Source organism: Pelophylax lessonae (assembly GCF_965119305.1).
Source record: "Pelophylax lessonae genome assembly, chromosome: 7".
NCBI lineage: Eukaryota > Metazoa > Chordata > Amphibia > Anura > Ranidae > Pelophylax > Pelophylax lessonae.
Window position 1 is genome coordinate 247,639,684 of NC_138774.1, and position 25,165 is coordinate 247,664,848.

General features: G+C 47.0%; 1 protein-coding gene across 1 annotated transcript in view; it reads left to right on the forward strand.

Annotated features, from left to right (window-relative positions):
- PDZD4 (PDZ domain containing 4) overlaps positions 1-25,165 on the forward strand; it is a 279,356-nt gene that overhangs the window by 112,525 nt on the left and 141,666 nt on the right. Inside the window, exons 2-3 of the mRNA XM_082262609.1 lie at positions 7,282-7,541; positions 9,094-9,184. Of these exons, the coding sequence (XP_082118735.1) occupies positions 7,282-7,541; positions 9,094-9,184 (351 nt within the window). The remainder of the gene's footprint in view (positions 1-7,281; positions 7,542-9,093; positions 9,185-25,165) is intronic.

The following is a 25,165-nucleotide window of genomic DNA, read 5'->3' on the forward strand; positions in this document are numbered from 1 at the left end:
TCGGTGGTACTAACGTGTACCATGGCAGTTGGGTACTCCCCAGCCCCACCCAATTATCTGTCCATCCGATCCGCGAAATGCAGAAACCGAGCGCCCAGTAAACAAAACGTTTGGCGATCAGTCTTTGTGACAGATTGCCTTCTCTGTCCTAATAATTGAGTCCGCTGCTACCAGTACCTGTCTAATCTTGTCTGTATCCTTTCCATATCCATACTGGAGCAGTCCTCTACACTGTTCCCTGCCAGTACCTGGCTGGGTAATTTCCAAACTCCTTTCCAGGTTGCTGCTGCTTCTAAGTGTTTCCACATGATTCTCCAGATCGAGGAGCTGGGCTTTCAGAGAAACCACTCGCTCACATCTCACACAGCAATATTCGCCCTCAAATGGCACTTTAAGGAACGCATACACGGAGCAAGATGTGCACTGGGTCACATCCCCAATCCTGTTTGACATTTTACCCGCTACTCTAATGGTGATAATAAAGAAAGTGGTGCTATTGGTACTCTACACTACTCCAAGTACCCCTGGTGCTACAGCTACTCCAAGTTCCTCACAGACGCACTCAGCAGTCAGCACACCGTGTCACTGTGATAGGAGTCACTTTGGGCGTGGGATTGTGGAACCCAAATTACTTTAGAGACATTGGGAAACACCTTGTCCAGCTTCCCCGGTTGCTCTTATGTGTAAGTCACCCTGAGTCTATTAGGGGCAGAGGGTGACCAAGAAAAAATGAATACTTAGAATATGGTTTGAATTATTCAAATGGGACAGTAATATTTGTCAACAATATATCTCAAGGAACATGAAGACTCTGGGGCTCTAGACCTAGGATTCTTGTTAAGGATTAGCTGCCCATTGTCAATAAGAGACTGCTTCACACAGTCAGACTCATATCAGATGCTAATATCAGCTCAACTGCATACCAACAGGAACTCAAATCCCTGTTTGAGAACGCTTGGCATCAAGGAGTCATTAATGACAAGGAAAATAAATTTTTACTCCCAGGAGAAGTTAGTACCCCTTACTTTTATCACATACCAAAGGTACATAAGTCATTAGTACAACCACCAGGGAGACCCATTGTGGCTAGTACAAACAGCTTTACCAGCGGGATCTCCAAGTACATTGACTTTTTTCTCCAGCCTTTGGTCTGCCAGTTACCCTCATTCATTAGAGATTCCTCCCAAGTGCTTGAAGCCCTGAAGTCCTACACATGGGAGGACAATTACATGTGGGCTTCCCTTGATGTAACGTCATTATATACATCTATACCCCATGAAGTGGGACTCCAGGCCACAACACACTTTTTAACCCAGTCAGATTCTTTCAATTCACTACAGTCCATATTTCTAGTGGACTGCACTGAATTTTGTCTACGCCATAATTACTTTTCCTATTTGGATCAATTTTATTTACAGACCAAGGGCACTACCATGGGTGCCAACTTTGCTCCAGTGTATGCCAACTTAACGATGGGCCTATGGGAAGAGCACCACATCTGGAACAACAACCCCTTCGCTCGGTATGTCGTCTATTACGGACGATATATCAATGACGTTATCCTCATTTGGAGTGGTGGCCCAGACACCTTTTGAGTAGTTTGTGGCTCATTGTAACACCATCCCTTTGGGGTTATCTTTGACATCTGTCATTGATCCCAACGAGCTGGTGTTTCTGGACCTAGTGCTCTCTCATGAAGGCCGTTTAATCACCAGTAAGAACCATATAAAACCTACTAGTGGCAATTCATACTTACACTATGCAAGCTGTCACCATCCGGCATGGAAACGGAACATCCAGGGGGGTCAGTTTCACAGACTCCGGCGCAATTGCTCCAGCAAGGCCAATTACTGTGATCAAGGTGCCAGAATGAGGGAGTGTTTCTTAGACAAGGGGTTTCCGATGCCCCTTGTCGCGGAAGTATTCCAAATGCACTTGGAATCTGTACAAACCCGAAAACGTAACCAAGCTAAAAATATGAACATAGTAAGATTCATAACTGGTTACAATGATTAATATAGGGCAATATCAGGGATCATTAAGAGACACTTTAACATCCTCCACCTTGACAATAGATTGGCTCCCATTCTACCCCCTATGCCACAAGTTACCTTCAAACGGGCACGCACAATTAAAAACATTTTAGCCCCAAGTAAATTAAAATCTCAGGCTCGGGCCCTCTATGACATTAGGTTCTATTTTGATAATCGAATAGGAATTTATCAGTGCAAGAAACGTGGTTGTTTGACGTGCCAGTCAATAGTTCAGGCTTGCACCTCTATTACCAATAGAGACAATACTTTTTCAATCAAACAATTTATTACATGTTCTACTGAATATGTAATTTATGTGTTGAGGTGTCCATGTAAGCTGGTGTACGTGGGGCGCACCATGCGGACCCTACGGAAAAGAATAGGGGAACACCGTCGACTAATCCAAAAGGGATGCGACAAGCATAGCGTCCCACGTCATTTTTTTTAAAATTGCACAATAAGGATATTAGAAAACTTGAAGTCATGGCAATTGAGAGTATCCCCAAGGGTACTTTGACAGAGAACGAATGTTTCTCTCAACTATGCAAGAGAGAAACGTATTGGATCTATAAATTCAATTGTTTGACGCCTAATGGTCTCAACGAAGAGTTGGAGGTCAATTGTCTTGTCTGATTTTAAATTTTATTAAATTTTACCCTGATTCGGTTTTTTACCTAAGAGTAATTTTATGGATTGATGGTTATATTTTACATATATGTTTAACAAGTTGGTTTTAGGTGTGTGAGCGAAGTTTTAGAAGATTAATTTATTACGTTTTTATATATATGTATACATTTTATGTATAAAATTGTGATGGACTGTTAAATTATTTATTTAATGATTTTTATTGTATCAATAATTTTTATTATACTTCTATTGCCGCCATGAAGCATTCTGGATCTCCAGCATGGTTAAGTTTAGGCATTTGGGATCACTTACACACACATATATATACATTTGAGCGAATAGACTTAAATCGCTTATTAACCAATTCTTTCCTTTTTTACAAATACATATTTATTTTATTAATTCCCTCCCTTTTTTTTATGCCTCTAATATACAGTAAAACCTTGGATTGCGAGCATAATTCGTTCCGGAAGCATGCTTGTAATCCAAAGCACTCTTATATCAAAGCGAATTTCCCCATAAGAAATAATGGAAACTCAGATGATTCGTTCCACAACCATTTATTCACAAATCCTTCAATTTATAGTATATAAAAAGATTATGGACACAGCGATAGGTTGTGTAACCATAAAATGTCCATCCACAAATAGCCGCTTCCACAAGGGGATTGGAAGCAAAATCCAGCAGGAGCTACAGGGTAGCAATATGGTTCCATTTAATGAAGGTACAACATTTAGCAACTCACATGGTTGATGAATAAAACAGGCACATCTAAGTATGCAGGCATCCGGGGTAAAGCTTTTCACATAGACCATCTTCTGCACCGCCGGCTGCCAGTCTGTAATCCTGCCCGGGAAGACCACCCTGCAGTAAAGCGATCTGAAAGCGAGGGGCAGCATGGAAAGGATGACGTAGATGATGGTGCGGAGGATAGTCCTATGTGGACAGCTTTACCCCTGATGCCTGCATCCTTGGATGTGCCTGTTCCAATCATCAGCTGTGACATGAGGCTACTTGTATATCAAGACATCGCTTGTATATCAAGTCAAAATTTATTTGAAAATTTTGCTTGTCTTGCAAAGCGCTCTTAAATCAAGTTACTCTCAAACCAAGGTTTTACTGTATATATATTTTTTATATTTTTTTTCATATGCCTCTTCTTTTCTGTTTTTTTTTTTTTTTTATATATATTATATTATTTTTTTATTTTTTATATTTTACTTATTCTTTTCTGATTCAGCTTTTGAGGGTTCTTATTGGCTGACTGGCCTAATCCCACCCATTATTTTGCCTTCTTATAGCCTCCAGTTGCCCATAGCCACAACTTGACAAAGCTACATCGTAGCGAAAAATGTAGTTGTGGCAACGGGAGGCTCCAGAGAAGCGAGCGCATCACTTTCCCAGCTCCATCCGGCTTCTTGTTGGTCTCCGCAGCTGACTTCCGGTTGATTTCTGCCCCCCCCTTGTGACGTCATCCAAGTGCGACTCCCGGTGTTCATGGCGGACACAGCGGGAGTACAGCGCATCGGCTCCGGTCCTAGGAAGCGGTCGCATACTGGACCGTGCGAGCCTTCACAATCGGGAACCATTTCCTCACCGGGATTAAAGGTACCAGGTTCCCATGACTTCCATCAGGGATCCCTTACATCACAGCTAGGAGATACAGAGGCTTAATGGTCCGGTAGGAAGTATGCCGTTTGTTTTAATTTACCCTGGATTTACTCAATAAATCTTTACAGACTGCACATGTGAGCTTCATTTGGGGTGATTTTACTTTATCTATGCACGCCAGAGCGCCATCCTTTTTTCTCGTTTTTATTCTTCCATACACCATCCAGTGTCAAGGATTAGGCGTCCAGCGGTGCATCATATACATTTCCATTATAGTTTTGTACCCTCTGGGTAAGGACACTACAGGGACATTGTGCTTTGGATCAGCGCATGAACTCTTTTTTTGTGTTACTATCAGCTCAATCACCTGTCTTCCACAAATTGTTGAATATGCTGATTTACTCCCCTGTTCTCTACTGTGGGTTCTGCGTTTACACTTATGATAATGTGTGTTGTACTTCAGGCATTCGAGGACGGCAATCTGCTAGTTAATTGGCTCAAGATGATAGAATGGCTGTCATCTATTAGTTACTGGTGGAAAAATAGAATACGGTTTGTGTTGGTTGTTCTTTAGATATGTTAATAATATTTCTGTACACAATTTCATCTGCATATGATAATGTAATCAGGTACCTGACCTGGTGTGGTGACTGTTTAGGAGGGGGATATTTCCCTGTGCTGTATATATTGTGTGTGAGACTATTCAATAAATTTGTTGGTTCCAGATCTATACAAGCAAAGTTCTGGCTAGTTTTGTATGGGGGCAGCTAGAATATCTGTTATCTATGTTCAAGACTGAAGGAAGTGGTATTCTGACGGAAGCCCACAAACAGTGTGGGTCGCGGTTCCGTTAAAATTGCGTTTTAAGTAATGGTGATCTGAGCGGTAATACAGCCTCTGCATCACTTCTACAGGTGGCAAATGGTGTACAACCCCACCACCGCCATCACCGCTGCCACAGCCTTGGGATGCGACTGGCAGCATCATGTAATGCGGACACAGTGAGAGAAACTGATGATGTTCCTTCAACTGTGTGACGTCAGAAACTGGAAGTGAGGTTGTCACTTCTGGCTTTGGTCTTATATAAAAAAGCCGTTACTGGCTTGTGAAAGCATCTGATCAAACTGATCTTGGCTTGATCAGATGCTTTGGAGGCCAGAGGAGAAATCTGGGGTCTAATTGACCCCAGATCTGTCCAAAAAGATCTGTCACTGCCCATGCTATCACAAGGGCTGCTGTTCATCCTTTGTGATAGCAATAACGTTGATAAAAAATAAATAAAAAAATAAAATAAAAAAATGCTTATCCTGTTCCTCCTTGCAAAAAGGAGCAGATACCGGTCCTGCTGATGGGTTAAGGACCTTCTTTGGCCCTGTCCAGCTCTACTTCAGTAACTGCCTGTCTCCTGGAATCTCCTCCATGCTCTTGAGACTGTGCTGGGAGACACAGCAAACCTGGCAATGGCACGTATTGGTTTGCCATATGAAATCAGCAACAGGGGCAGTTCATAGGTTGAACTGGATGGACTGGTGTCTTTTTTTTCAACCTGACCAACTATGTAACATTTATCCTTGATGAGGTTGTGATAGACCTTTTGAGGGGAAACATCACAAAAAAAACATCATAGGGCCGACTCTAAAATCCATATCAGATCCTTATCTGAGTGTATATCTTTATCCCTGAACACACACGACCCTAAACGCTGGTACCACTCAGTACAAGGTCCAGTCACATCAAGCAGCAGCCTGCCATAGACTTTGACAACAGCGCTGGATGCTACATCTGTCATTCGCGGACACACTAAAATGCCCAAAGGGGCTCACTGCAGCTGGAGGGCCCTGTCCACTCACTAAACAAATGCACATGGTAAAATAAAAATCATCATCTATTAGCAATTTAGGTCCATCATTGATGAATGATGCGCCAACCATGATGATCCTTTTCTGATGTGAACCTTAAACATCTAAAGTTTGGCCCAAGCACTCTATTCGCTCAAACTCCAAGCTCGTCCCTAGCCCTAGCTATGACAGCAAGTCCGATCTCAGGTTTCATTCACTAAATGTCTAATTGAAGATTTGGGAATCATCAAAATCCCTCTTTACTTTTTTCTTATTTGTACATGATTGAATAAGTGTAGTGAATGTATTGTGAGAACATTGTCAAAAAAGGCTGCTAACCTTACTTGCATTTTTAATAGTGCTTGCTTTAGGTGTACAACTGAATCCTTGAATGTCACATGGATTCACCTGTATCCTTGCACACCAGCTAAAGTTTCAAAGTTGTGAAAGGGTCAAGCGTTTGCCATACACAGAGACCTGCTCCAACAGAAAAAGATTTCTCGCTCTTCAGACAAAAGCATCATATAGCAATTGCCATAACTATTTTAACAGCTATTTTTAATACTTTGAAGTTATTATTTTAGTAAGTCGCTGATATCAAAAGTGGTCACGATCAATATACATCAAGTTTCTTTCAATATTGTTTTAGTGCTGGCAATACATATGCCACTAATCCTGGAGTTGTTAATAATTGCATACTAATACTTCAGCAGGAATGCCATTGATTAATGGACTTGCAGATGATTTTGTACATTTATCTTCATAAGGCGCCTTCAAATTTTTTCAAGAAGACCTCCAAGGTCACAAAATATGTAAATTAATATATAGCCATGGTAATGATGTGTTTTGGACTTATCTCTATGCCCTTGCTTCAGAGATCCTGACATGCTTTGGGTTCTGACATGCTTACAACATTTACAGCTAGCTAAATTTGTACATATCCAACAACTTACTTGAATCGACGCTGACTGCAGAAGCATGTCCTGATCCAAACTTTGCAACTGAAGATCTCTAGATCAGGGGCATGGAGGCAAGTGCTATCACAGCATTACACAACATTTACTGCACTTAAAACTTCTTGAAACAATTATTTTACCTTTGAATTGCAAATAAAAGTATTAAATTCTATGTTTTAACGCTAACCGGAATATACAATTTTTGCTGTTTCACAGGTCAATGGTAAAGATCTATCCCGACTTTCGCAGGAGCAGACACTTGAGACACTACGCACCACTAAAGACCCTCTCCTGATCCAAGTTCTAAGACGCAGTCCACGTATGAAGGGAGTCCTGGCAGCCTCCTCCAATGACCTTCAATATGTGGATAGTGGAACACAGACTGATATCACCTTTGAGCAGATCATGACAATGGGCAAAGCACGACCCCCCAGTCCTGCCATGGTTGTTCTTGAACCGTATGTACTCTCGGAGCTGTGAGTAGTCTCTACAAATTGCTATTAACTTTAAAAAGAGAATTGGTTTGTGGTAACTTGGAACAGTGTCTTTCAACCTTATTTCAGCCAAGGCACCCATTAGAATATGGACAATCTCGAAAAACCCCATTCCAAAATGTAAAAAAAACTAAACAAATAGTTTTATATAACGTGGCAACATCCACACAGGTAGGACATCCAACATCAGAGTTGATTTTTTCCTTCCAAAGCAAATACCCCTTTGCACACTGGTACTGAGTAGTATTTCAATGTTTCTTTCTCCTTCAGTTTCCAGTCCTCACTCCGCTAATATGACCCCAGTACTAATGGGGGGGGGGGGATAGAGGGGCAAACAATGCTGTGCAGGCACCGGACGTCGTCCTCATCTAGGACATAGTTGGTTGCTTCTGGACCTTAAAAGTGGACAGTGTCAGTCAGTAGGGCAGTGGACAGTGTCAGTCAATGACGGTGTCAACAATGATGTTGGCTCTTTACCATGTGATCAACTGTGTGCAATAACAACTGATCACATGTACAGTGCACAGCGCTTCACTTTTTTCATATTTTATGTTAGCCTTATTCCAAAATGGATTGAATTCCGTTTTTTTTCCTCAAATTCTACAAACAATACCCCATAATGACATTGTGAAAAAAGTTTGTTAAAATCTTTGAAAATTTGTTAAAAATAAAAAACGAGAAAAGTCCCATGTACAGAAGTATTCACAGCCTTTGTTGAATACTTTGTTGACGCACCTTTGGCAGCAATTACAGCCTCACATCTTTTTGAGTATGATGCTACAAGCTTGGCACACCTATTTTTGAGCAGTTTCTCCCATTCTTCTTTGCAGGACCTCTCAAGCTCCATCAGGTTGGATGGGGAGCATCATGCACAGCCATTTTCAGATCACTCAAGGGGTGTCCAATCGGGTTCAAGTCTGGGCTCTGGCTGGGCCTCAATGACATTCACAGAGTTGTCCCGTAGCCACTCCTTTGTTATCTTGTGCTTAGGGTCGTTGTCCTGTTGGAAGACGAACCTTCGCCCCAGTCTGAGATCCAGAGCGCTCTGGAGCAGGTTTTCATCAAGTATGTCTCTGTACATAGATCGCAGGTCCATAGACACAACACAGCCCTTAAGCTTCAACTCCAGCCAAAACTTTTTTTATTTTTTAGCTTTGCATATAGTAGGAACAATTTAGAAACCCTGGAGGGGTTTCTTTGTTGCCTATATCCCGATTATTTACTGTAGATTTCCCTACACTTTTTGTGGCAGAGCTGTGTTTGGAAGGCTTTTTTTGAAGGTGGACCACCTTGAGAATCAGTGAGCGTATATTGTATATCTAGCTTCGCTCTAAAATGACATCTGCAAACTGCTGTTGTGTGTACTGATATGTTTGGAGGGCACTTAGCAGACGTCAAACTGCTTGCAAAGTCCCCATTTTAGCGACTATCTGAACATAGCCTTAGATTTTCTTTAGTGGGAATATGACATTTTCTAGTGTTTGACACGCAACATTTATTTTAAAGTACATTTTTATTATGCTTAATCCTATAGCCCTCCCATTGGAAATGAGTTCTATGAACCAGGGGAATATACAGATGGGATGCAGCCAGATGTGGAGCGTGCTGATGAACTGGAGTATGAAGTGAGTTTCTCTTTTATTCTATTTACGCTAATAATTTGATGATATATACAGTAAACCCCCCTCCATTGCGGGGGTTACGTTCCGGACCCAGCCGCGAAAAGTGAAAATTCGCGAAATAGAAAAACCCTATTAAAATGCATTGTAGGCATGTTTTTTTACTGTCACTGTACGTGTAAAAGCATTTTAAGGTCTTTAAACACACTATTAAAACAATAGAAACTCATTTAAACACATAAAAGATACTGAGAGACATAGCAAGAGCTATGGAAAACACAAAAATATTTCATTTTTAATGATTTATATAGCAAAATAACATTACAAAAAAAAAAACGCAATATACCTGGACCGCAAAAACTGAACCGCGATGGAGCGGGGGTTTACTGTACATCTTATTCTGGTTAATGTTTTGTGTGAATGATCTTTGCTTATGTTTGTCATTTTCTAGGTCTCCTCCATGAAAAGTGTCATGCATTGAGTATTTTCAAAACTTGCATTACAATCTGATAGCCTCTTCCTCTATCTGTAACTGTGTCACTTACTTTAGACTCTCCTAAACAAATATGTCAATGATCTCATATCAGACATGCTTCTTGTCTCCTAAAGAAGAAGTTTCACCATATTCCCTAAAGTTTCCCCCAGTCTGGACAAAGTTCATGTAGCACTTTGTCCCATTTTGACCAGTGTTGTAGGTGCTGAGCTAGCATTGGCAAGAGAGCACCCCCCTTTTCCCACTGCTGTTCAACCTCACTGCTCACAAGGAGATAAATATATAATTGGTGCATAACACACTTGTCTCAGGCAGGAGGAGCACACTAGAGATCAGCGCTGTCAATACGTGTTCAGACCTCTTCAGGCCATTTTGTTACTTTGGTTGGCAGTTGGAGAGTGATCGTTGCACGCTGCCAGGCTCCTGCGTTTTGAAAAACTTGTCTCCAGGAGACACTGACAGGAGGACAGAAAGTGGGGAAAGAGAAATGACAGCAGGAGCCAAAATAATTAGGTAGATGTGCTTAGAGAGTATGACATACAGTTGGGTGGAGGAAGATTGGTAGTTTGGAGGTGGGAGAAGAGAAATGATTGTGGTAGGCTAAGGAATTGAATAGAGGTGGCAGACGTGAATGACAGCAGAAGGTGTGAAGAAAATTAAAACACAACAGAGAGTCGGTGAGCGAGAATGACAGGAGGGCATAGCAAAGAGGCAGTAGCTACTGGGCTCTGCTGGAACTTCCCCCATAGGAATGCCCACAAAATCGAGCTTTCTCTTACGTCCTCCGACAGTCGCCGCCCCCTTCCAAGTCCTCACCAATGGGTATTGACCTTTGCTCTGTAGGAGTAGCTAGGCAGCAAGAATTGTTAATACAAAAGCTTTTAGCATAGACACACCCCTAGGGGCTGTCCCCTCAGTCAATACCTCCCTGCACCAGCATTCCCAACTCAGTTTGATCTTGCCTAGCTTAGGAGTAGCTGGCTATCCTGTGCTGGGGCTCAGTCTCAGCCTTCTACCCTTTCTTTGATTTTATTTCAAGTGTTTTCTCTTTTCCTTACTAGCTGTTATTTTGTCAGCCTTAGTTTAGGGATCTTCTGATGAAGAATCTTCATGCGGAGCTGGGTCTCGGACTGGTCGCCCTGGATCCCAGGGCTGAGAGCCAGATGGATCCCCAGCCTGCCATCAAGCGTTCAGCTTAGGTTTTACCCTGGCACATTGAACGACCCATCCCTGTTTACTGCAGGGATGCTGCCTGTGAGGTGGCTACCTCACTGGATGCCATGACTGCGGTCCTCAAGCGTCCTGGCTGGGGCACTCCCTGTCTGCCCTGATAGCGGTTTGTCGCTGGAGACGGCTCCCCACTCCATCTGGTACGGTAAGCACCTTCTGTGTGGGGACCTTCTGTATGGGTGACAGTCTGTGGCTGTGTATTACCCTCCATGTCTGTGTAACTGCGGGCTCCCTGTCAGATCCCTGTGTGGCTGCACTGCCTGTGGGCTGCGAGGGGGGGCCATCCTGCTCTGCTGTTTATTATGCTCTGGGTGCAGTTTTGTGTGCAGACATGTGTGTATGCGGCGGTCGCTGCGGCGATCCGCCATTTTATTTGCCTGTATACTGTGACCGGCCCTGTCCCTATGCAGCGCCGTGTTTTGGCGCCATTCGCCACCATTTTGGCGGGCGGTACTCATCATGCACATGGCGGCGCCATTTTATTGTAGCCTTCTCCCTCGGCCGAGCGGCCATTTTGCTGGAGCCTTCCATAGGCTATATCAGTCAGCCAGCATTGCATCACTTCCTCTTTCTCTGGGAACAGCGATCGGTGGCTGCAGTCTGGTGTGCTCTCTCCAGGTTTTTACCTTCTTGTCCTGTCATTCCTTGCTCAGTATTGTCTATCCCTGCGGGGTCAGTGCATACAGCAGTGTGCAGTGGGCTGCGCTTGCCGTGGTATTAAAGGGCCAGTACCTTTATTACTTTTCTGTACTCTGGCATGGATTCTCAGGATAGCAGGTTTCCCCCCGCCCTGGTGGGGGACCAGGGGGCTGCTGCACCCCCCGAGGGGGCCTATCTGTCCACTGTAGTGGCTTCCTTAGTGTCTCAGGTGCAGATGCTGCTGGCTGAACGATCCGCAAAAAGGGCCAGGTTATCCATTTCCTCTGATTCAGAGGGCGATGTGGCTGCTGTGGCTGGCTGGCCCTTCTCGGGGTCCCGCTCATCTTTGGACCTTGTGGGGTCTGAGGGGGAGCCTGAGGTGGAGGGGGTTGATGATTCTCCCCCTGGCTCGCCTGAAGAGCTTGCACTCATGAATGAGCTGATTGCTTCCATTAAGGACACCTTGCACCTGGAGGATGACCCTACTCCTCCTGCTAGGATGTCTTCCTTTGGGACACAGAGGACTCGCAAATCAGCGCAGGTTTTTCCCTGCCCTGCTGAATTTCACCATACGGTTAATGAACAGTGGCGCAATTTAAAGAAGCCCTTTACTGTGCCAAATAAGTTTAAATTGCTTTATCCGTTTGCACCTGCCACCGACGAGCGTTGGTGTGTGGCGCCTCCGGTGGATCACGCGGTAGCCGTTTTGAACAAAGCTACTGCGGTGCCTTCTGAGGATACCCCGGTTTTCCGGGACCCTACGGACAGAAGAATAGAGTCTCTTGCCCGTCATGCCTATATGGTGGCTGGTTCTATGCTGAAGCCTATTTTTGCTTCCATTATGCGGCACAGGCTGTTGCTGATTGGACCAAGATGTTCAGGCGCACCTTGGCGGCTGATTCCGCTTCACCTACCACGTTGGCTATGGTGGACCAGATCCATCAGGGTGTCATGTACTTGTGCGATGCGGACTTGAATTTCTCCATCGCTCATTGACAGACGTAGTCTTCTTGATTCTCAAGAGCTGGGTTATGTTGTCTCCGCAGGAGTAGGACTAGGCAGAATGACAAAACGTTCTGGCTCCACCCTAGGGGGCAGTCCCTGAGGGTATATCCTCCCTCTCTCTGCTACAGGGAATCAGTTTTTTTCTGTCTAGTCAGGAGTAAGGACCTAAGTTCCTTGCTGGGATCTTTTGGTCCTGGCAAGACTTTTTTTCTTTAAAGAAAAAGACATTTTTTAGGTAGTTTTCTCCAGTGTTTTTTTCCTGTGAGATCTTCAAGCAAAAATGCCGGACTGGGCGACACTTGTGGTCACCCCAGCCGGCCTACGAGCGCGTGCAGACCAGGCATTGCGCTTGGTCGGCCGCGACATATTCAAGTAAGTATGCGGGGCCGGGCGACGGGCTGGATGTGAGATCCAGTGGTCACCCCGGTTTCTGCCTAAAAGCGCGTGCAGACCAGTGCGCTGAGTCGGCCGCGACGGAGTCCCAGTAAAGGGACTGACTTTGCGAGTTAAAAGCTCGCTTGGACGCCAGGACCAGAGAGTCGAGGCGTCCACAAACCCCCACCCCGGTGGAGAGGGTATTATGAAGAGAGGGTGCCTGTCGGTTCGGTATGGTGAGTAAAACGTTCCCTTTTTTCCTCATTTATGAGGCAGTATATATTATGGGCCCCTCCATATATGGTCAGTATATATCTGACACTTACAAGTCCCCCTTGTAATACAGCATGTGTTTGTGAGAAGTGGACTTGGTTCAAGAGCTAACACTCTACCCAGCAGACTGTAACATTACAGCAGACATAGGAGGTATAATCCTACCTTATGTGCAGTATATCTCTGTAGATCCATATGTCACCTCTCAGCAGAGTGCAGGTGGATGTGCTGGGAAGACGATATCGGCGGTCCGCCGCCATTTTGCCGTAGACCGAATGCATATATGTCCTCAGGTCACGCCGGCCGCCATGTTTTTGGAGTCTTATGTCTCTTCTATGGGGGCGGCCATGTTTTGTGAGCCCAGCTTCCTCGTGGAGGGCTGGGAACGCCTGAAGGCGTACACAGGGGGCGGAGCCACGCCTTCTGCCCGGGAAAAAGCAAACAGCTCCTTCCAGTCTGTGTAAGACAGACGCTGGCTGCAGTTTGTTGGAAACTGCACTGCATTGGTTGGTGAGCCTTGGGGGTCCCTCTCTCTCTCTCTCTGGGATCGAGAAGCAGGTACTCTGAGGGGCGCTATTGCGCTAGGGGGAGACACACAAAAAAAAAAAAAAAAAAAAGTTTTTTTGTTTATTGCTGGCAAAGTGTCCTGTATTAACATGGACCCTGCCACTCATGTATCTCCTCCGGATCCCCTCGAGGGGTCTGCGGGATCCTCCAGCACCCCATTGACAATTGAATCTTTGTCAGCCATTATGGAAACTTTTGTGTCCCGGGTGGAAGTGGCTTGTCAGGGACAGGGCGCAAGAAAGCGACCCCCGCCTAACCCCTTATTATCTGAAACCTCGGATTCAGACTCTGAGCCTATTTCTGCAGTTGCAGGTACTTCATCTGGTATTGGTGTCTCGGGTCCTGTCTCTTCAGACAGTGAGGAGGATGTTTCGGCATCTGCTATAGCCCGAGAGGAAGCGTTGGTAAACGCACTCATTGTATCTGTTCAAGAGACTTTAAGGTTACAGGGTATTCCATCAGAAATAGCTGAAACTGAGATCCCTTTTGGGACTAAAAAGCGCATCAAAGTGGCAAAGGTTTTTCCATTGCCCAAATGTTTTGGCAATCCAATCGATGAAGAATGGCGTCTGCCAAAACGCACTTTTAATATTTCCAAACGCATTGACAGGCGTTATCCGTTTGAGGAAACCCTTATTAAAAAATGGACAGAACCACCTGTGGTGGATTCACCAATTGCTAGATTGAATAAAGCCACGGTTATTCCTTTAGAAGACGCTCCGTCTTTTAAAGATCCAGTGGATCGCAAGATAGAAGCTATGTCTCGCACCATGTTTTCCTTGATTGGATCAGCTTTCAGGCCAATAATTGCTATTGGTCTGGTTTCGCAGGCTGTAACTGAATGGACCAAGTGGTTACGCCGGGACTTAGAAGAAGTCCCTCAGGCGGTATCAGATTTGTTGGAACAAATGATACAGGGGTTACAGTTTGTATGTGATGCGGCGTTAGACGCCACTCCATTAATGGCGCGAGCATCAGTCTCAGCAGTGGTTCTCAGGCGTACACTGTGGCTAAAAGGTTGGATAGCCGACCAAGGTTCCAAAAAAGCATTGGCTAATATCCCCTTTTCAGGAGAGCGTCTATTTGGAGCCAACTTAGATGAGATCATTAAGGATCTCACCGGTGGAAAAAGCACCTTTTTACCGCAAAATTTTAAAGGTAGAGGAACTCGTCAAAAACGAGGGCCTTCTTTTTCTGCTCACAAGAGGTTTTTTCGTCCAGCGGGTGAAAAAACTAAGTCCTCCAAAGCTCCTGCAGGAGGCGTCAGGGGTCGTTGGTCGGGCAAGCAAAAGCCCGCCCCCTCCAGACCTGAAGATAAACCATCCAAAGCCTGAAGGTGCGCCCCCACCCATAACTGGGGTGGGGGGACGTCTTCGCCGGTTCCCGGATCCATGGCTTTCCAGAATCCCGGACAAATGGGTTTGCGAAGTCATAAAGTCAGGGTACAAGATCGAGTTTCGATCTCTCCCACCGGCGCGATTCTTCCCTTCCAATATCCGACTATCTCCGGATCGTCTAGAAGATCTGCGGAGAGCAGTCACAGATCTACTACAACAAGGAGTGGTAGTCCACGTTCCTTGGACAGAACGGTTTCAAGGGTTTTATTCAAACCTGTTTACAATACCCAGGAAAGAGGGCAAAGTGCGTCCAATTCTGGACTTAAGAGCGCTCAATTCTTTCGTCAACATAAGAAGATTCAGAATGGAGTCCATTCGCACGGTAGCAGCCTTCCTGCATCCAGGGGATGTCCTAGCGTCCATAGACATCAAGGACGCCTATCTTCACATTCCCATTTTCGCAGGACATCAGCGTTTTCTACGCTTTTCCGTAGAGGAGAACCACTATCAGTTTGTGGCGTTACCTTTCGGTCTCGCCACGGCTCCGCGGGTCTTCACAAAGGTGTTGGCCCCAATGTTGGCACTTCTGCGCCAAAGAGGTATATCGATTCTAGGTTACCTAGACGATCTTCTGCTTCATGCAGAATCTCCTCAGACCTTGCTACAAAACATAGAAATTACTATGATTTCTTTACAGGAATTCGGGTGGTTGGTGAACCAGCAAAAGTCATTTCTGGTTCCCACCCAGAGGCTCGAATATCTGGGTCTAATTCTAGACACAGTCAGGACGAGAGTTTTCCTTCCGGTAGGGAAACTTCGAAAGATTCAATCAGCAGTCCAGTTGTTACTGTCCAACAGCTGGTCTTCCCTTCGGACGTGCATGAGGGTTCTGGGGTTGATGGTGGCTTCATTCGAAGCAGTCCCATTTGCCCAGTCCCATACCCGAATTCTTCAGCAAGAGATTCTTCTCAGATGGAATCGGAATCCGGAATCCCTGGACAATCAGATACGATTGAGCAAACAGACCAGAGAGTCTCTGGTTTGGTGGCTTCGGTCTCCAATGCTCAGCCAGGGAAAGTCATTTCTGCCAATATATTGGACGATAGTGACCACGGATGCCAGTCTATCCGGATGGGGAGGAATTCTTGGTCAGTTATCTGTCCAGGGACTTTTGTCCCCGGAAGTATCCAGATTACCGATAAATGTATTGGAACTGAGAGCGATCAGACTTTGTCTGATTCACTGGACCGAGCAGCTTCAGGGCAGCCCGGTTCGGATCCAGTCGGACAATGCCACGGCCGTGGCTTATGTCAATCATCAGGGGGGCACCAAGAGTGTCCGAGCGGCCAAAGAAGTGGCTTGCATTCTTCGCTGGGCGGAACGATTTGTTCCAGCAATCTCTGCGGTGTTCATTCCGGGGGTGGAGAATTGGCAGGCAGACTATCTCAGCCGTCAGACCCTGGATCAGGGGGAATGGTCCCTCCATCCAGACGTTTTCCACCAGTTGTGCCTACGGTGGGGCACCCCGGATGTGGATCTGTTGGCATCACGATTCAACAGGAAAGTTCAAAGATTCGTGGCTCGCTCCCGCGATCCTCTAGCAGAAACCGCAGACGCACTGATCGCCCCGTGGGGGCAATACCAGCTAATATATGCCTTCCCTCCTCTCGCGTTACTGCCAAGACTTCTTCGCAGGGTAGAGGAGGAAGGAATCCCAGTAATCCTGGTAGCTCCGGACTGGCCTCGTCGAGCTTGGTACGCCGACATGGTCAGACTGGTGGCGGACGTCCCATGGAGACTTCCTCTCAGGGAGGATCTACTGTCTCAGGGACCGATCTTCCATCCTGCTTTACGATCGCTGGCTTTAACGGCCTGGCTATTGAGACCCAGGTGCTGAAGGACAAAGGTTTGTCAGCTTCAGTTATTCCTACTCTAGTTGAAGCAAGGAAAGCGACTTCCAGAAAGATTTATCATTGCACATGGAAGTCCTACATTGCATGGTGTGAACCTTTGGGGTTCCGTCCTCGGTCTTATTCGATTAGTCGAATATTGGCTTTTCTGCAACAAGGGGTTGAGCAGAAACTGGCCTTGAGTACTATCAAGGGTCAGGTCTCAGCATTAGCCATCTTCTTTCAGAAGCCTTTGGCTACTCATTCCTTGGTGCGGAACTTCATCCAGGGGGTGCGACATCTGGCTCCGCCAGTGCACGCGCCGTTACCCCCCTGGGATCTTAATTTAGTGTTGTCGGTTCTTCAGAAACCTCCCTTTGAAGATATTAGGGAGATTCCTCTACCCACGTTGTCCCAGAAGGTGGCCTTCTTGGTGGCTATTACTTCTGCACGCAGGGTGTCAGAACTGGCCGCATTATCTTGTCGTTCACCATATCTGGTGGTTCATAGAGATAAGGTGGTTCTTCGTCCGAATCCATCCTTCCTACCAAAAGTAGTTTCAGAATTTCATCTGAATGAAGAAATTGTATTACCTTCCCTGTGTCCTAAGCCCAGTCATCCTCGGGAATTTGCTTTGCACTCCTTGGATGTGGTCCGGGCGATCAGGGTATACTTGAAAACGACAGACTCGTTTCGCAAGACGGATTCACTTTTTGTGATCCCAGATGGACCCAAAAAGGGGTTGCCTGCATCTGCCGCGACCATTTCCAGATGGATCAGACAGACGGTAGTACAGGCTTATTCTATTAAGGGTCGGGAGCCCCCGTTCCCTGTTAAGGCGCACTCCACTCGGGCACTTAGTGCGTCATGGGCCTTTCGCCATCAGGCGTCAGTGGTCCAGGTGTGCAAGGCGGCTACCTGGTCGTCGGTGCATACCTTTTCTAAACATTATAAAGTTGATGTAATGGCATCGTCTGATGCCTCATTTGGCCGCAAGGTTTTGCAGGCCGCAATTTGAGGAGACCAGTGGTCTACCTCGAGGGTTTTTTTCCGTTGGAAAATTTTTTCTTTTAGTCTCATTCTTTGTTTATAATGAGCCTTTAAAACTTCTAGTTTGGCACCGGTTGGGCCTACTAGATTGGATTTGATTTGTCAATCCCACCCCTCATTTGTGGCACTGCTTCTGGATGTCCCAGCTCTTGAGAATCAAGAAGACTACGTCTGTCAATGAGCGATAGAGAAAAATGGATTTTTGTAAGAACTTACCGTAAAATCCTTTTCTCTTAAGCTCATTGACAGACGTAGTACCCGCCCCTCTATCATTGAGTTGGGTTGGGTTAAATTCTCTGTACTGCTTTAAACAGAACTGATTCCCTGTAGCAGAGAGAGGGAGGATATACCCTCAGGGACTGCCCCCTAGGGTGGAGCCAGAACGTTTTGTCATTCTGCCTAGTCCTACTCCTGCGGAGACAACATAACCCAGCTCTTGAGAATCAAGAAGACTACGTCTGTCAATGAGCTTAAGAGAAAAGGATTTTACGGTAAGTTCTTACAAAAATCCATTTTTAGCTCCCTTGGCTGCGCGCCTGTCCAGCGTGGCGATACTGAATCGTCGTCTGATTTGGCTGAAGAATTGGTCGGACGACCAATCTTCTCGCAAGACGCTGGCAGATTTTCCCTACGCGGGGTCTCGCCTTTTTGGCGAGGCTTTGGATACCCTGATAAAAGGGGTTACGGGGGGCAGGAGTACTCTCCTGCCCCAGTCTTTCAAGCATAAGTCTTTCCGTGGAAAGCGGAATTCCTCGTCTAGGCCCTCTCAGGGGTCCTTTCGTGCCTTTCGGTCGCAGTCCAAGGGCAAGCCCTTCAAAGGCCAAGGCTCCCAGAAGAAGCCGTGGGCGGGGAAGCAGAAGTCCGGCCAGTCCGGTTCAACTTCCCATGCCACTTCCGCCTGAAGGGGCGCCCTCACCCGTTTCTGGGTTGGGGGGACGTCTGCGCGGTTTCCTACAACCCTGGCTGGCCCGCATTCGGGACAGATGGGTTCAGGAAATCGTTCGATCTGGTTACGAGATCGAATTTCTCTCTCGGCCGGTGGGCAGATTTTTTCCCTCAAATCTTCAGCTGTCTCCGGAGCGCTTGCAGGATTTGCACCTAGCGGTGCAGGACCTGCGGGCCCAGGGGGTGGTGGTCCTGGTGCCTTATCGGGACAGATTTCGGGGGTTTTACTCCAATCTGTTCACTGTGCCCAGAAAGGAGGGCAAAGTGCGTCCGATTCTGGACTTGAAAGCTCTGAACCGCTTTGTGCGGGTTCGCAAGTTTCACATGGAATCCCTGCGCTCAGTGGTGGCTGCCCTGAGTCCGGGGGAATTCATGGCCTCCATCGATCTGAAGGATGCGTACCTACACATCCCCATTTTCGAGGGTCACCAGAGGTACCTTCGATTCGCCATTGCGGAGGATCACTACCAATTCGTGGCGTTACCTTTCGGTCTCGCTTCGGCTCCGCGGGTTTTTACCAAAGTGCTGGCGCCGGTTCTGGCCCTGTTGCGTGCACAGGGCATTGCTGTCTTGGGGTATCTGGACGATATCCTGATAAGGTCAAACGCCAGTCAGAGCCTGGTGACCAACCTGTCCACCACGATGCGGACTCTGCAGGAGTTCGGTTGGACCATAAACATTCCGAAGTCGACTCTGTGTCCTTCGGTTCGCCTTCCCTACCTGGGAATGATTCTGGACTCTGTCCAAGCGAAGGTCTTCCTGCCGGAGGACAAGCTTCGGACTCTTCAGGACGAGGTCAGGTCCCTCAGGGACAACCGGCACTCGTCTCTCCGGACATGCATGAGATGTCTAGGTTTAATGGTCTCGTCTTTCGAGGCGATCCCTTTTGCCCAGTTTCACACGCGGGGTCTCCAAGCGGAGATTCTGGCCGAGTGGGACGGGCGGCCGCAATCCCTGGATCTGCGGATCTCGTTGAGCCACGACACCAGAAGGGATCTTCTGTGGTGGCTCCAGTCCCCGGCGGTGTCGGGGGGCAAGTCTTTTCGTCCATTAATATGGACGGTACTCACCACGGATGCCAGCCTGTCGGGCTGGGGTGGTGTTCTGGGCGTTCTGTCCGCCCAGGCAACTTGGTCGGAGGAGGAGTCCTCCCTTCCGATCAACATTCTGGAATGGAGGGCGATAAAGCTTTGCCTTCTGAGATGGACGGACCGGCTTCGGGGCCGTCCAGTTCGGGTTCAGACAGACAATGCCACCGCGGTGGCCTACATCAACCACCAAGGGGGCACCAGGAGTGCCCGAGCGGCTCGCGAAGTAGCCGACATTCTGTCTTGGGCCGAGACGCACGTCCCGGCGATAACGGCAGTTCACATTCCGGGGGTGGAGAACTGGCAGGCGGATTATCTGAGTCGCCAGACCCTGGACCAGGGAGAATGGTCCCTTCACCCGGATGTCTTCCAGATGTTGTGCGCGAAGTGGGGTTCCCCGGATGTGGACCTGTTCGCGTCTCGTCTGAACAACAAGGTGGAAAGGTTTGTGGCAAGGACGCGCGATCCTCGGGCAGATGCCTCAGACGCGTTAGTGGCGCCCTGGCATCAGTATCGTCTGATGTATGCCTTTCCACCGATTCAACTGCTGTCCAGGCTTCTTCGCAGGTTAGCCTCGGAACGGCACACGGTGATTCTGGTGGCACCGGACTGGCCTCGCCGGTCTTGGTACGCAGACCTCGTAAATCTGCCGCTTCGGGAAGACCTTCTGTCTCAAGGACCGATATTACATCCTGCTTTATAGTTGCTGGCTTTAACGGCCTGGCTGTTGAAAGCCAGGTCCTGAAGGATAGGGGTCTCTCCCCTGAGGTCATTCCCACTTTGATCAAGGCTAGAAAAGCCTCTTCAGGAAAAATTTACTACCGTACTTGGAAAGTGTATTTTGCCTGGTGTCCAGGGGGTATTCCCCTCGCTCATACTCGGTGTCGAGAGTGTTGGCTTTCCTTCAAACGGGAGTGGACCAGCGTTTGGCGTTGGCCACGATTAAGGGTCAGATTTCTGCGCTGGCCGTTCTCTTTCAACGCCCTGTGGCGTCTAATTCATTGGTTAGCACCTTTGTTCAGGGGGTGCGACATTTGGCCCCTCCTAGGAGGGAACCTTTACCTCCATGGGACTTGAACTTGGTTCTGTCCGTGTTGCAACAGGCTCCCTTTGAAAAGATCAGGGAGATCTCGTTGTCTCTGTTATCCAAGAAGGTTGCCTTCTCGGTGGAGATCACTTCGGCTCGCAGGGTGTCGGAGCTGGCGGCTTTGTCCTGCAACTCTCCCTACCTGGTGGTCCACAAGGATAAGGTGGTCCTGCGGCCTAACCCATCTTTTCTTCCGAAAAGGATCTCGGAATTTCACCTTACATTCCTTGGATGTTGTCCGGGCGATCAGGGTTTACCTGTTGTCCACTAAATCTTTTCGCAAGTCGGATTCCCTCTTTGTCCTTCCTGAGGGACCTCGGAAGGGCATGGTGGCGTCGGCTGCAAATGGCCAAATCCATCGCCAAATGGATCAGACAGATCATTGAACAAGCCTATGCCTTGAAGGGGAAGGTTCCTCCCTTCCCTGTGAAGGCGCACTCTACCAGGTCTTTGAGTACGTCTTGGGCTTACCGTCATCAGGCTTCTGTGGCCCAGGTGTGTAAGGCGGCGACTTGATCGTCCGTTCACACCTTCTCAAAATTCTATAAGGTGGATGTTCAGGCATCGGCTGATGCCTCCTTTGGCCGTAAAGTTCTCAGTGCGGCAGTTTCTTAGGGACCCTTGTTTTTGTGGGCCCTTGGTTATTGGGGTGTTTTACCCCTGGGTTACTTGTTTTCCTGGGTTGTTGCTCCTGTTGAGCATGTTTTCCTGTTGCCCAGTTGGTTCTCTTACTGTGGTAAGGTTCCTTTCTCTGATGTGGGTACTGCGTTGCCTTTCTACGGTTGCGTCTCCCACCCCTCATGTCTACACTGCTTTGGGACGTCCCATTGGTGAGGACTTGGAAGGGGGCGGCGCCTGTCGGAGGACGTAAGGGAAAACTGAATTTTTGTAAAATTTTTGTAAAATCTTACCATAAAATTCCTTTCTCTGAGTCCTCCGACAGTCGCCGCCCCCCCCCGCCCCTCTTTTGGGGTTTTTGTGTACTCTTACTGCTATGCTACCAAACTGAGTTGGGAATGCTGGTGCAGGGAGGTATTGACTGAGGGGACAGCCCCCTAGGGGTGTGTCTATGCTAAAAGCTTTTGTATTAACAATTCTTGTTGCCTAGCTACTCCTACGGAGCAAAGGTCAATACCCATTGGTGAGGACTTGGAAGGGGGCGGCGACTGTCGAAGGACTCAGAGAAAGGAATTTTACGGTAAGATTTTACAAAAATTCCGTTTTTTTTAGAGGCTGGAGCTCGCAGCCAAAAATTAAATAGTTGGTATTGAATAAAGATACTGGTCCATCCAGTTCAACCTAAGAATTTGTGTGCAAGACTACAGTGTTCCACATCCCTGTGCATTGCTAAGAAATACATTGTGATAGTGGGAGGCCCTGCCGTGGTGAGAATTTTGCGAATTTGTGTATAAAGGACACTGGATTCTCAGAGGTGCACTGATAGGGGGCACTGATGAGGAGGCACTGATTGGCAGCACTGATGGGCACCGATTGGCAGCATTGGTGGGCACTCATTGGCAGCATTGATGGGCACTGATTAGCAGCACTGATTGGCAGCACTGGTGGACACTGGTAAGACTGCACTGATAATCAGGGCACTGATAATCAGTGTCCTGATTTTCAGTGTGGATTTCTCTTTCGCACAAGGCGGTTATCAGCTTTTCCCTCCTCCCGCTGTCAGCGTGAGGAAAGGAATGCTAATAACCGGCTTGTGTTTACATTGGTATGATTATCATGTGGTGAAGAGCCGCTGATTGGCTCTTTACCATGATCTGTGATCAGCTTTGTCCTAGGGACACAGTGATTGCAGCGCATGGCCCTCATATGATGCCCTCCCAGAACTGGCCGGCTGTTCTGTAGCCATCATTCTGCTATGGCACAGTCAGCAAATGGTTATGGTTAAACTGCTTCTCCTCCAATTTCATTGAGTTCTTCAGAGATAAATGTAAGTTTAATGATTATAGTCATTCCTCGTAACCAAGGTCCTCCAGTTCCCTTATTAATTTTGTTGCCTTCACTGGACTCCTGAGGATTGGGGACCAGAACTGGACAGCATATTCCAGGTGTGGCTGATCCAGCATTTTATAGAGTGATAGGACTGTCATGTTATCTGTGGAGTAAATTCCCTTTTTAATGCATGCTAATCTGCTAGCTTTTCTTGCTGCAGCTTGGCATTGCATGCCATTGCTGAGTCTGTGATCTACTAGCAACCCCAGGTCTTTTTCCATCCTGGATTCCCCCAAAGGTTCTCTCCCTAGCGAGTAACTTGCATTCACATTTTTAGCCCCCAAGTGCATTACTTTACATTTTTCGACATTAAACCTCATTTGCCATGTAGTTGCCCACCCCATTATTTTATTGAGGTCCTCTTGTAGGGTTACTATTTTTTGCTGTGAAATTATTTCCCTACTTCACTTACACTGTATCGTCCTCAAACACTGAGATTTAGCTATTTATACCAACCTCTATATCATTTATGAAAAAATTAAACAGAATTGATCTCAGGACAGAGCCTAAGACTTACCACTCCAGACCATTCTCAGTGTTCGCTATTTATCACCATCCTTTGAACCCGCCAATGTAACCAGTTATCTATCTATGTACAAACCCTATGGTCCATATCTCCTGACTTCAGTTTGTGAATTAAGCGTCTATGGGGGACTGTATCATATGCTTTTGCAGAATCGAGATACACCACATCCACCACCCTTCCCTTATCTAGATGGCAGCTCACTTCCTTGTAGAATGTTAACAGATTGGTTTTGCATGATTGTCCTTTCATAAACCCACACCAATTACTACTAATGATACTGTTTTCATTCGCAAATTCTTGGAGATAGTCCCTTATCATCCTCGCCAATAGTTTACATACTATCAATGTTTGACTGGTCTGTAATTCCAAGGTATATGTTTTGGCCCTTTTTTGAATATTGGTACCATGTTGGCCCGTCACCAATCAGCTGGTGGTGTCACAGATCAGCTGTGGAGCTGATCTGTGTCTTACTGCTTGCATTCGTTTTTTAACCTTTTGCTGCTGTAGGTCTGCTGGCACCTGTGGTTCAACAAGCTTGTTCTCTGTTCTTGCTGCACTGACTTAGCAGCTACGGGTGTCGGCCGCTTCACCTGATGGTTAATATACCTTCCTTCCTGCTACTTCCTGTTCAGCCTCCCATGTGTCTCCCTATTTAAATCCCACTCAGACCAGTTTCTGGTTGCTTGAGCAACCCTTGTTCCTGAGCCCCTTCCGTGCAATCCTTCCTAACCTGTCTCCTTGTGGACTGATCCCTTGCGTACTGACTCAGCTAGTTCTCTGGATTACGTTTGTCTGCTGCCCGCCCTGACCTTGGCTCGTTATCCAGCTCTCCTTTTGCTCCATCCATCCATCCATCTGTGCCTGCACTGTGTCTTTGGGAACTCTCCCTGCGAGCAGGGTGAACCTGAGGGTCTTGACCTGGGGTTAGCACGCAGCTAAGTCCGAACTCCTGTGAGGGGGTCCCTGGCAGAACACCGGCTGGCTTGGGGGATCCCTTGTCACCTGCTCGACTGTGGGCTCACACCAGTAGAAACGTGACAGTTTGCTCAAGCCATGAGCTCCTCTAAGAGTCTGTCACCGGCTGAAGACCAAATGCAACACCTAGCTCAGAGACTTGACTCCCAGCAGGCTAATCAAGAGTGAATAATACTGTTTTCTCTTACGTCCTCTGGCAGTGGCCGCCCACTCATACAATCTGCACGTCTGGTTATTGGGTAAGCAGGGGTGACCAGCACTATGGAATTTTCAGTAAATGTGTGTATTCTTTATCACAGTGGTGTAAGCTGCCAACAACCAACCCCTAAGGGTTAAGAAAGTGAGATATGTGCAAGGGATTGAAACGGCGCTACCTTACAAGTGCCAAGTGTACAAGTAAATAAATAAATCGTGATACAAATAGATTTTTTATATAGAATCATAAAATTAATGAATATAAATGTTAAGTGCACTAGTGGTTGTGGTCGATGCTGTGACCAA